The 13,265-nt window shown below is 42.1% G+C and overlaps 1 protein-coding gene across 3 annotated transcripts in view; it reads left to right on the top strand.

Annotated features, from left to right (window-relative positions):
- Nucleotides 1-13,265, top strand: part of AKAP13 (A-kinase anchoring protein 13) — a 356,454-nt gene that overhangs the window by 187,510 nt on the left and 155,679 nt on the right. For all 3 annotated transcript variants that reach the window (XM_025390973.1, XM_025390974.1, XM_025390972.1), the window contains exons 7-8: nucleotides 1,325-4,499; nucleotides 8,410-8,531. In XM_025390973.1, coding sequence (XP_025246758.1) covers nucleotides 1,325-4,499; nucleotides 8,410-8,531 — 3,297 coding nt within the window. The remainder of the gene's footprint in view (nucleotides 1-1,324; nucleotides 4,500-8,409; nucleotides 8,532-13,265) is intronic.

Raw genomic sequence — 13,265 nt, 5'->3', positions numbered from 1 at the left:
TGTTTGGAAAAATAGATTTTAAGGGTTGAGAAAATAGTATTTTTGTAAGAATTTTTGAAATTTTGATATGAAGGTAAATTCACTAAAGATCACCTGTATTTGTTTTTCTCCATTTTTCCTAAACCTTGCTGCATGCACATGAGATTTTTCCATGTTTATAAACTTAGATTAATAATTTTTTTCTAATTGCAATATGGTCCTCATAGTTAATAATGGGTGGTATTTCTTCCATCAGTTTTATGAACCATGATTTTCTTAATCATTCCCATGCTGTTGGTTGTATCTGTTTATATTTTTAAAATACTTTAAAGTTGCAAAATCCATTTTTGAGATTACATATAGTATCCATAACACACTCTGACAGTATATAGGTGTGTGTTCTCATTTATTTTATATTTAGTATGTTCTGGTTTTATCAAAAGGTAAAAGAATACCTGCCATGCCACTGTTCCTGAAATTATGAACCCATAACTCAATGGTTAAGTTAGATTGGTTGGAACATATTTTGGGGATTAAAGGACTCTGAACTCCTCAGTAAATATTTAGGGCACAGGAGCATTGGCTGCACCTTGTAATGGAAAAGAGCTGGGATTTGTTTTTACTTGTATATATGAGGCAGGGCGGAAATAGGCTCTGCCCCGCTGAAGACAATAAAAAATATAGGTGGGACACAGTGACTCACTCCCTATAATCCCAGCACTTTGGAGGCCAAGGTAGGAGGATCCTGTAGGCTCAGGAGTTGGAGAACAGCCTGGGCAACATAGTGAGACACCATCTCTACAAAAAATAAAACAATTAGCCAGGTGCAGTGGTACACACAAAAAATAAAACAATTAGCCAGGTGCAATGGTACACACCTGTAGTCCTAGCTACTCAAGAGGCTGAGGCACAGGGTCACTTGAGCCCAGGAGTTCGAGGCTACAGTAAGCTATGATCACACCACTGCACTCCAGCCTGGCCTCAGAATGGGAGATCCCACCTTAATGTTAGCGACTCATTTGAAGATATTCACTGAGCTTTTTAAAAATAAGGTTTTTGAGACTCAATTTTAATCTACTTCCTAAAATAAGTTCAAAATTTAGAAAATAGATATTTCATATATCCTAATCCATTTTGAACATCCCAGTGTATAGGCAGATATGAGAAGAGAGTAATATCAGAAATAAGAGGAAAGTTATTTGTATTCTTTTAGATTAGCTTATCATGTGACCTTAGAAGGGCCAGAATGGAAGTGAGTTCTGTCCAACAGGATTTTTGCTCAGAGGTGTCAGTGACATCTTCTCCTACGAGCAGTTTTTTAAAAGTGTATTTCATTTCCTCCTAGAAAACAAACCTCAAGCAGATGGACAATCTTATGCCCTTAATGGTGACGGCACAGGATCCTTCCAGTGCCCCAGAGACAGATGGCCAGTTTCTTCCCTGTGCACCAGAGCCCACGGACCCTCAGCGACTTTCTTCTGAAGAGATGGAGAGCACTCACTGCTGCCCAGGGATCCCTGTTGCACAGACTGAAAGTCCCTGTGATTTGTCAAGCATAGTTGAGGAGGAGAATACAGACCATTCCTGTAGGAAGAAAAATAAAGGTGTGGAAAGAAAAGGGGAAGAGGTGGAGCCAGCACCTATTGTGGACTCTGGAACTGTATCTGATCAAGACAGCTGCCTTCAGAGGTTGCCTGATTGTGGAGTAAAGGGCATGGAAGGCGTTTCGTCCTGTGGAAACAGAAGTGAAGAAACTGGAACAAAATCTTCTAGAATGCCCACAGACCAGGACTCCCTGAGCAGTGGAGATGCTGTGCTGCAGAGAGACTTGGTCATGGAGCCAGGCACAGCCCAGTATTCCTCTGGAGGTGAACTGGGAGACATTTCAACAACAAATGTCAGTACCCCAGAGACTGCAGGGGAAATGGAACATGGGCTCATGAATCCAGATGCCACTGTTCAAAAGAATGTGCTTGAAGTGGGGGAAAGTACAAAGGAAAGATTTGAGAACTCTAATATTGGCACAGCTGGAGCCTCTGACGTGCACGTCATAAGTAAGCCTGTGGATAAAGTCAGTGTTCCAAACTGTGCCCCTGCCGCCAGTTCCCTGGATGGTGACAAACCTGCTGAGTCTTCACTTGCATTTAGTAATGAAGAAACCTCCATTGAAAAAACAGCAGAAACAGAAACTTCACAAAGTCGTGAGGAGAGTGCTGATGCTCCAGTAGGTCAGAATTCTGTGGTGATTCCAGCTGCTACAGAAGACAAGATTTCAGATGGATTAGAACCTTATACTCTCTTAGCAGCAGTCATAGATGAGGCAATGTCACCCTCAGATTTAGCCCTTCTTGGGCTAGAAGAAGATGTAATGCCACACCAGAACTCAGAAACAAATTCATCTCATGCTCAAAGCCAAAAGGGCAAATCCTCACCCATTTGTTCTACAACTGGAGACGATAAACTTTGTGCAGACTCTGCATGTCAACAGAACACAGTGACTTCTGGTGGCGACTTGGTTGCAAAACGGTGTGATAACATAGTTAGCCAGCCTGAAAGCACCACAGCAAGGCAACCCAGCTCACAAGATCCACCCAATGCCACCCACTGTGAAGACCCACAGGCTAATACAGTCACCTCTGACCCTGTAAGGGATTCCCGGGAACGTGTGGATTTTTGTCCTTTCAAAGTGGTGGATAACAAAGGCCAACAAAAAGATGTGAAACTAGATAAACCTTTAACAAATATGCTTGAGGTGGTTTCACATCCACATCCAGTTGTCCCTAAAATGGAGAAAGAACTGGTGCCAGACCAGGCGGTAATATCAGACAGTACTTTCTCTCTGGCAAACAATCCAGGCAGTGAATCAGTAACCAAGGATGACGCACTTTCTTTTGTCCCCTCCCAGAAAGAAAAGGGAACAGCAACTCCTGAACTACATATGGCTACAGATTGTAGAGATGGCCCAGACGGAGATTCGAATGAGCCTGATACACAGCCACTAGAAGATAGGGCAGCAGACCTGTCCACGTCCTCCACTGCTGCAGAGCTTCAGCGTGGGATGGGGAATACCAGTCTCACAGGACTTGGTGGAGAGCGTGAGGGTCCCGCCCCTCCAGCAATCCCAGAAGCTCTGAATATCAAGGGGGACACTGACTCTTCCCTGCAAAGTGTGGGTGAGGCCACTTTGGCTTTAGATTCAGTTTTGACAGAAGAGGGAAAACTTCTGGTGGTTTCAGAAAGCTCTGCAACTCAGAAACAAGATAAGGATATAGCAGTGACCTGTTCCTCCATTAAGGAAAATGCTCTTTCTTCAGGAATGTTGCAGGAAGAGCAGAGAACACCGCCTCCCAGACAAGAGACTCTACAATTTCATGAAAAATCGGTCTCAGTTGATGGTGCCAAGGACAAAGCACTTCAGCTAAGTAATTCACTGGGTGCACCCTCTGCCTGTCTTAAGGCAGAAACTGAACATAACAAGGAAGTGGCCCCACAAGTCTCACTGCTGATTCAAGGTGGGGCTGCCCAGAGCCTGGTGCCACCAGGAGCAAGTCTGGCCACAGACTTAAGGCAGGAAGCCTTGGGTGCAGAGCACAACAGCTCCACTTTGTTGCCATGTCTGTTGCCAGATGGGTCTGATGGGTCTGAGGCTCTTAATTGCAGTCAACCTTCTCCTCTGGATGTTGGAGTAAAGAACACCCAATCCCAGGGGAAAACTAGTGCCTGTGAGGTGAATGGAAATGTGACGGTGGATGTTACGCAGGTTAATGCTCTACAAGGGATGGCTGTTCCCAGAAGAAAGAATGTATCACACAACACCCAAGACATCCTGATTCCAGACGTCTTGTTGAACCAAGAGAAGAATGTCATCCTGGGTTTGCCAGTAGCTTTACGGGACAAAGCTGTGACTGACCCACAGGGAATTGGAACCCCAGAGATGGTACCTCTTGATTGGGAGAAAGGGAAGCTGGAGGGAGCAGACCACAGCTATACCAGGGGTGATGCTGAGGAAGCCCAGATAGACACTGAAGCACATCCTGTCCTACTGCAGCCTGCTGCCAAAGAGCTCCCCACAGACATGGGGCTCTCATCCCATGATGATGAGGCCCCAGCTGGCGCGAGGGAAGTCCTGCAAGCCTTGCCCTCAGGCGGGGAAAGGAGCACTCCCTCTCTACCTTGCATGGTCTCTGCCCAGGCCACACCTCTGCCTAAGGGAGCAGACTTGATAGAGGAGGCTGCCAGCCGTATAGTGGATGCTGTCATCGAACAAGTCAAGGCCGCTGGAGCACTGCTTACTGAGGGGGAGGCCTGTCAAATGTCACTGTCCAGGCCTAAGTTGGGTCCTCTCACTGAAGGGCTAGAGAATGCTTTTACAGAAAAAGTGAGTACTTTCCCACCTGGGGAGAGCCTGCCAATGGGCAGTACTCCTGAGGAAGCCACAGGGAGCCTTGCAGGATGTTTTGCTGAAAGGGAGGAGCCAGAGAAGATTATTTTACCTGTCCAAGGGCCTGAGCCAGCAACAGGTAAGCAAAACATAATACAAAATTAGCAGTCTGAGCAGCAGATTCCCTTAAGAGTCACTGTGGTGTCCTGGTGAAAATATAGGCATCTTTGTTGTTTTGAGGTCTTGCACTCATTGGGTGGGTAGTCAAGTTAATAGTCACCACCATCAGGAGAGGCACGTCATCTCAGGGTTGCACAGATTTTGTTTCCTGTGTTGTAGACTTAACTGCTTGGTTGCTTAAGCTTATAAACACTCTTATCTGTCATTCTGGAGTGGTTACAACTTTGCAAACCTGGAAAACAATGCCTAGATCACAGGTATTCCAAAATGATGAAGGAATTTAGCAGATGTTTTTATTCACATGGCTTAATCCTTTTCTCTGGTACCGTAGAAAACAGTGCCAAAAAGCTGTGTTCTATTTACAAGCCTGAAACTCCCTTCCTCCCCTGTCATCCTAGTCCGTATTCTGAGCAAATTTAGAGTCAGAGTGGTTTCATGAACAGCTATAAGTATTGTTCTAACCTGACATCTCAACACCCAGAATGGTGGTATTAGGTCATTGGTTTTTTTGTGTGCTTTTATTTTATTATTATTTTTTTTGAGCTAGGGGTGTTGTTGACAGGGAACTCCTTCCTTTTCCTGCTTGGGGAACGGACCTCTAGTTCCATTGCCTGTTGCTTTTGGGCAGCAGTCTGGGAATTCAAGACCCTGCACAGTGCAGGGGATAGGATGCAGGATTTCCGCCCAAGCCCAGTCTGCTGAGCTGCTGTCACAGGGCAGACCTTGTGTCTGCTTTATCTTGGTGAAGCAGCTGCACTGAGCAGATTGCTCACACAGCAGCCTGTTCCATCTGTGGGTAATCATGTTCCGAGACAGCAAAGAGAAACCGCTATTGCTCGGTGGAAATAAACTATCTGAATAAAACTTCTTATCCGGGGTTGAGGCTGAAGCTGAAACGGGAGTCGGACACAATCTTGACTCTTGAAGTCTTTAAAGGTCAGTTTGATGCACACTTTTATACCACCACCTGTTACCAGCTGTAGACGGAATACCCATCTCCATGCTTGCCCCTAGGCTTTTGTAGGTAAGAAGTAGCCTGTTTTGTCTTTATTGTTTATTTTTGCTGTTCTTTTCAATTTTTGAAAATCCCTTTACATGTATGTATTAAGAGTGTGGGGGAGGGTTATGGAGAGAAATGAATCAATGGAGCAAAAGAAGTTGCTTTGGAAGAAGCGCAATTTAAATACAGTGGTCATTTTCCCTAGTAAAGGGCTTTTAGCCATTTATAATCTTTTCCCTCCCCAGTTGAGGGATTTAAGGAATCCCAGGTAGAATTTTTGATGACTTTAGCTTTTTAGTTTTATTAATGTTTTGGATTGTTAGTGATAAATATTTGTTGACTGTTGTCTCAGAGTTTAAATGAGAAGGTCTCTACTTTTTTAAAAGAAAGCCACAACAACAAGTCTATTTTGGGGGCCCTGGCAGGTTGGCATTTCAGAAGAATGGGAGTGGCTGTAAGCTGATGCCTGGCGATGTTCTTTTCATTTGGGTGCTGCGTCCTTGGCCACATGGGCAAGAATTATTTCTCTTTCTGGCTCAGTGGTCAGAATTTAACTCAAGCAAGTGTGAACTCTGTGGGGATTGTGTCTGTAGTATCCTATGAGAAAAAGTAAAAACCAGGGAGAATTTCAGACTTTGATTTTTATTAGCACTTACAGTACAGTTGGTAAGAAATGATGGATGTTTAGGATGTTGAGGTTTTGAGAAGGAAGAAAAAATGTATGACCTTTCAGCAGTATATATGGGCTTGGGGTTGGTAAATTTTGTGTAGGTGAGTTACTTGTCCTGTTACCAAAAGGAGTCATACTCATGGTCTCAAACTACAGAGGAATTCAGTACTCATGGTCTCAGACTACAGAGAAAGTAGCCAGTCATGAAGAAATTGGTGCTTTCTTCAGAAAATGGCCAGGATTGGGAAAATCCCTGGTCACATTGCTTTAGAGAAAAAGCACCTGAGTGTGATCTCAGAGCCAAAGGGTATTTTCTAGCAAGTTTACATTCTACTCATAGATTTAATCATACTGTTTTATGAGTGAGAAGACATAGGTTTAACTGCTGATTTGGAAGGGGCCAGTTTGAAAGAAGGGGATGTGGCCCTTGACCCACCAGAAGCATTGCCCACAGTGCTTAGGAAATCAGTGGTGCATGACTGAGCCACGCCAGTCCTGCAGAGGCTGCTGACACCCCTCAAGTGTCAGTAATCACTGTTTACTAGTGTGACTGGTTGCTGTGCCAAGATGCATCTTTTCAAAGTTGATAGATATAGGAAAGGAAGGAGGTACCAAAAATCACATCCCCAGAGGAAAGCAACCCTCTTTCCCCCCAGAAATTACTCTGACTCACTTAGAGATGTTTTGATCAAGGGATAGTTCTGAGGGGATTGCTTAGATTTTAATTTTAATAACATTTTATGAAATTTAACACAGATTTTGGTTCTTTGGGCAAGGAAACTGGTTTACCTATTTTTAAACTGCTGGTAAGATTATATAATTATTGGCTGGGCACCGTGGCTCACACCTGTAATCCCAGCACTTTGGGAGGCCGAGACGGGTGGATCACAAGGTCAGGAGATCGAGACCATCCTGGCTAACACGGTGAAACCCCGTCTCTACTAAAAATACAAAAATTAGCCGGGTGAGGTGACGGGCGCCTGTAGTCCCAGCTACTCGGGAGGCTGAGGCAGGAGAATGGCGTGAACCCGGGAGGCGGAACTTGCAGTGAGCTGAGATGGCACAACTGCACTCCAGCCTGGGCGACAGAGCGAGACTCTGTCTCAAAAAAAAAAAGATTATATAATTATAAGGGCAAAGAAAGAAGAAAAGAGGTTCATCTATAGAAATGTAACTCTTACAAATTTAAGGTAGACTTTCGTATATATCATGTGCTCCTAGAATAAAAATATAATTTATTCTTTGGTGAAAGAAACTTCTATGATCTTTAGTGTGGGGAGCATTTTTCTAGCCAGAGTAGAGGCATCACTAGGTTAATAACCACAGATACATTTCCACATGAAATCGAGATGACAGTTCCATTTGCATTTGGATTATTAAGGTGAATTTTAACTGTTCAGTCATCAGTCCCCTTTAAAGAAGTGTCAGAAGCCTAAATTTGCCTCAGACATCATTTATCACTTCCTTCCTGTATTTGCTTGACCATGTGGTGGTCAAGTAACAAAAACCACCACTGTTTTTGGTCTGTTGAACATGGCCAGCAAGAGGACAACTACGTAATTCTCGAGAAAACATGCACAGAAGTGTTTCTCTTAAGAAAGGGATAGCTTAGTCTGTGATTAGGTTTCAGTTTTGGAAGAAATAAGGATTAAAAACAAGAAGTAACTGCTGAGTTGTTCGTTCTTACTGGTTACAGTGATGGGTGGGTCAGAGTGTGTTGTATGGTAGTGAAAGTCAGACTTGTCCCAGAGGCTTTGTCTCATTCTCAGTGGCTTTTTCCTTTTTGTTTTGTACAAATCCTTCTTGCTTTTTTGATGATGGCCGAGATGGACTACCTAGCTTCAGCTATTAATCTGTTCCCCCGAAGCTTATGAATTTAGTTTTCCATATGCAAGTTAGTGCTACACTCAGATTTGTCATAAAAAGTTAATAGTGAAATGGATGTTCAAAAGACATTGAATTGTATCCTCACTTAGTTCTAAGCCCCTACAAAGGCTAGGGAAAACCAATAACCATGTGATAAAGGAATAGCTCAGCATAGGGTCAGAATGACACTAGCCGCTGACAGCAAAAGAATACTTTTCCGCTATAACACAAAAGCAAAAACAAAACACATGAAACCTGGAGCATGGTGTATAAATAGTAAGGCACAGAAATCAGTTTTTAAAAATGTACTCTGTAATCTCCCTGCTCTTTCAGAAATGCCGGACGTGAAAGCTGAAGATGAAGTGGATTTTAGAGCAAGTTCAGTTTCTGAAGAAGTAGCTGTAGGGAGCATAGCTGCTACACTGAAGATGAAGCAAGGCCCAATGACCCAGGCGGTAAGTGGCATCAGTAAGTCTATATGAGCACAAAATGTGTTTATCCTGTTCTGCTATGTCTTATTTATGGCTTTGTCTTTTATTTGAGGGTAAGTGGGCAAAATAGTGTTTTCCCCCTTCTCTCTTGTGCTGTTATATAAATGTGTATATGTTGCTGCAGTTAAGCTTTCATAAATGGTATATACCAGACAGCGAAGTTTTGGAATGGGCTTGTTACATGTTTTCTTGCAGATTATGCTGAAAAACATTTTCCCCATGAGCACGAGACTTTAAAATTTGTCAGTAAGCTTCGGAGTTACCACAAAAGGGGATCTATAAACCTTTTCTTTATTTCTTTCCTTTTCTCCCTCTTTTTTTTGAGATGGAGTTTTGCTCTCGTCACCCAGGCTGGAGTGCAGTGGCACAATTTCAGCTCACTGCAGCCTCTGCCTCGTGGGTGAAAGCGATTCTCCTGCCTTCACCTCGTGAGTAGCTGAAATTACAGGCATGTGCTACCATGATTGACTAATTTTTGTACTGTTTGTGGAGATGGGGTTTTGCCATATTGGCCAGGCCATTTTTGAACTGGCCTCAAGTGATTCACCCGCCTCAGCCTGCCAAAGTGCTGGGATTACAGGTGTGAGTCACGGCGCCCGGCCTATAAACCCTTCTTAAACCTGACTCTTCTTTCTTTATATAAAAACTGATAGCCAAAATGAGATTTTTACTTTATAGCTCAATAGTAACTGTCTAACTTATGAAGTATATCATTTTCAGCAATGAAAAAAAAATGTTCAGTAGGCCAGACGCAGTGGCTCACACATGTAATCCCAGCACTTTGGGAGGCCGAGGCGGGTGGATTACCTGAGGTTGGGAGTTCAAGACCAGCCTGACCAACATAGTGAAACCCCATTTCTACTAAAATTGCAAAAAAATTAGCTGGGCGTGGTTACAGGCGCCTGTAATCCCAGCTACTTGGAAGGCTGAGGCATGAGAATCATTTGAACCTGGGAGGCAGAGGTTGCAGTGAGCCAAGATCGTGCCATAGCATTCTAGCCTGGGCAACAGAGCAAGACTCCGTCTCAAAAAAAAACAAGAAAAAAAGGTTCAATCAATATGGGTTTTTTTTTTTTCAGAATAGCTTTTTTCGGGATATGAGTCACATACCATAAAATCCACCCAATCAAATGAAGTGCATAGGTCACTGGTTTTAAATAGATTTACAGAGTTCTGCAACCATCGCCACTGAGGCTCTAATTTCAGAACATTGTCACTCCAAAAAGAAACCCCAGACCCATTAGCAGTGTACCTCTCCTTCACTCTTCCCTCCCCCAGCTCATTCATCTACATTTGCTCTCTATGAATCCATAGAGAGATTTGCTGTGAGAGTGTGAAAGTGGCTATAGATAGTATGTAAATTGCCCATTCCAGAACTTCATATAAACGGTATAACACAGTATGTGATCTTTTGTGACTGGCTTCTTTCACTTAGCATAATATTTTCAAGTTTCATCCATGTTGTGGCATTGATCAGTATTTCATTTCTTTTTATTGTCAAACACTGTTCCGTTGTATAGATATAGCACATTATTTTATGTGTGTATTTGGATTGTTTCCACTTTCTGGCTACCGTGAATAACACTGTTATGTACATTTGTGTACAAAATTATGTGGACATATGTTTTATTTATTTATTTATTTTTTGAGCTGAAGTCTCACTCTGTCACCCAGGCTGGAGTACAGTGGCAGGATCTTGGCTCATTGCAACCTCCACCACCTGGGTTGAAGCAATTCTCCTGTCTTAGCCTCCCGAGTAGCTGGGATTACAGGGACTCGTCACCATGCCCGGCTAATTTTTTGTATTTTTCGTAGAGATAGGGTTTTGCCATGTTGGCCAGGCTGGTCTCAAACTTGTTATTTCAAGTGATCCACCTGCCTTGGCCTCCCAAAGTGCTGGAAGTACAGGCGTGAGCCACTGCACCTGGCCGACTGTTAACTTTTAAAACAAACTTGTTGAGAGAAACAGTGCCCTATACTTGTGCCCTTGTTGTATTGGAGTACTGTGGTATGAAGGTGCTGACTGTTCTAACCCGCCCTTATTACACATAACATTCATGACTAATGCCTGGGTGGCTACTTGTAAAGCAGGCATTATTCAGACAAATGTTGCTTTTAACCCTGTGAGAAGAAAAGAGAACACACCCTGCATGGGTAGATGTGTCTTTGTTTCCAGAAGCCCCTTAGAAAAGGAAGGAAAAAACTCACATCCTTGAATTCAAATACCTCTGTTTCTTAGTACTCCATTTTAATATTGTAGTGATTCAAGTCATTGAATCCAGACTGGTACTTGGCTCTAGACCCTTTGCTTTCTGATGAGGGTTATCTCTATTCTAATGGTATCTTGTCTACTATAATGAAGAAAACAAAACATGACTTAAAGAAAAGTCCCTTTCCTCCTCTCCTTTTTCTCTAGTTTTAAGAGTTGAGAGAGTGAATATTCCTCTGGTTGGTCAGCATACCTCATTTTACAGATAAAAGAATAGACCCTTGGAGAGTCACATGACTAGCTAGAGGGCAAAGGCCACTGGAAGAGTTTGAGGTTTGATTTCTAATCTAGGACTTATACAACAGGGCAATTCCTCCTTGACTTAAGAAACCTGGGCTCTGATTGGTAAGGATGCTATAAGAAGCCTGAGAACCACGTAATTTGTCTCCAGCTGGGAGATATCAATACCTTATGCTTTGTGTTTGCTTCCACCGTGTAGAGTTGGGGAAAGCATATGTCAGTGGGATTTTCAGTTCTTGAGGATTTGCAGGCCTAAATTTGGAAGTTTTTGTGTTCACAGCATTCTTATAATGATGTGAAATCTGACTACTTAACTCTTCTCTATGGTGCTCTGACAAACTTCCCTTATTTGCTGTGAATTGAAGGGATAAAACAGACACACACTTTAATTTTTCCCACTTAACTCTTCACATTACTATATTCATCATACAGGTTTTCACTGGATAGGAAAAGAGAGCAGAGGTCTGCAAACATTTTGTAAAGGACAGACTTTTGTAAATGCTTTGTGGGACATACGGTCTCTGTCACAACTAGTAAGCTTTGCTGTGAGTGTGAAAGCGGCCATAGATAGTATGTAAACACAGGAGTGTCACTGTGCTTCAATACAACTTTATTATGGACACTGAAATTTGAGTATCATGTGATGGTCATGTGTCATGAAATATTATTGTTTCGAATTATGTTTCCAGGAATTAAAAAAATGTAAAAATCTCAGCTGGGCACAGCAGCTCATGCCTGTAATTCTACCACTTTAGGAGGCTGAGGCGGATGGATCACTTGAGGTCAGGAGTTCGAGACCAGCCTGGCTAACATGGTGAAACCCTGTGTCTACTAAAAAAAAAAAAAAAAACAAACAAAAATTAGCCAGAAATTGCTTGACCTGGGAGGTTGCAGTGAACTGGTTGCAGTGAGCCCAGATCGCACCACTGTACTCCAACCTGGGCAACAGAGTAACAATGTCTTGAAAAAACAAAAAAGTCTTAAGTTTTTTTCAAGGGCTGTAAAAAAGAGTTAACTGGCAATAGCATGTGAGCTCCTGCCTAATAAATACTTGTGCACTGGTAGAAGAAAAGAAAAAAGAAGCAAGCAAATTTCTTTTCTTAAATTGTTTTGTGGTGAAACTTCTGGTTTTTAAACTACAGGTTGGGAGTGGGATCAAGTTCTGTCTTTCCTGAATAGTTTTTTGACAGCCTCTCTAGAGCTCAGTTTCCTTGTCTCTAATCATTCTCTATCTTTAACCTTCTAGAGTCTGTTTTCATGCTGAAAAGGGTTAGAGTCTGTGATTATATTTGAGGGAGGAGTGGCATTTGTGTAATATTTAACCTGATCTTTCTGCCACATACCCTGTCTATGTGCGTGCCTTGGGAATAGGCCAGTCATTGCTTCATTGAATCATCCTCTCCAAATTTAAAATAGAACAAATTCCTATATCTTATGCTTGGCTACCGGCTTGAAAACCAGTACTATGGTAAATTTATGGCTGTTTTCTAGTAAATTTAAAGAATCCATTTAAATTCTTATAGAAGTCTTGTTTTGTAACCTTCTCTAAACGTGTAATGATCAGAGCATAAGAACCTCTGTCGAGTGGCACTACCAAGGATTTAAAGAAAAAAGCTGCAGTTGAGTTCTTGTTTTCTTTAGTCCATTAGTCTGATATCTGTCATACAAACTGAGGGGTAATTTTTCATTCCTTAACCTGTTTGACACATGTATTGTAAATAAACCCTTACTTTAAAGGTCCAGTGCTGAAAATCATAGTTTGTGAAGGAATTAGTATCCACATTCGTTTGCTTATATTCTCAGAGAAAACACATGTATGTGTTAAATGCTGCAGATTTCTTGATAGTCTTTACTGATATTTCTTTATCGGGTTGAAAATGTTCACAGTTTTTGAGGCAGTTATTACTTTACACATAATGTGGTTTATTCCCATTAATCATTTTATCATTTTATTATAATTGCGGTTTGTTACTGAGTATTGCCAAAGTTGTAATGCCCATTGCAATTTAATATTCAACATTACCTCCCCCTATATGCTTTACTGGTTTCAAGGTATTCAGATTACCTTTTGTTGTCGTCTTTTTTTTCCTTAGTGAGTTAATATATATCAAGTACTTAGATCAGAGCCTAGCACAAAACAAATTCAGCTTAGCATTATTATTACTTTAGTAACTTCAGATTACAATATG

The sequence above is a fragment of the Theropithecus gelada genome, chromosome 7b (assembly GCF_003255815.1).
Source record: "Theropithecus gelada isolate Dixy chromosome 7b, Tgel_1.0, whole genome shotgun sequence".
Taxonomy (NCBI): Eukaryota; Metazoa; Chordata; class Mammalia; order Primates; family Cercopithecidae; genus Theropithecus; species Theropithecus gelada.
This window is presented reverse-complemented; position numbering and strand designations above follow the sequence as displayed.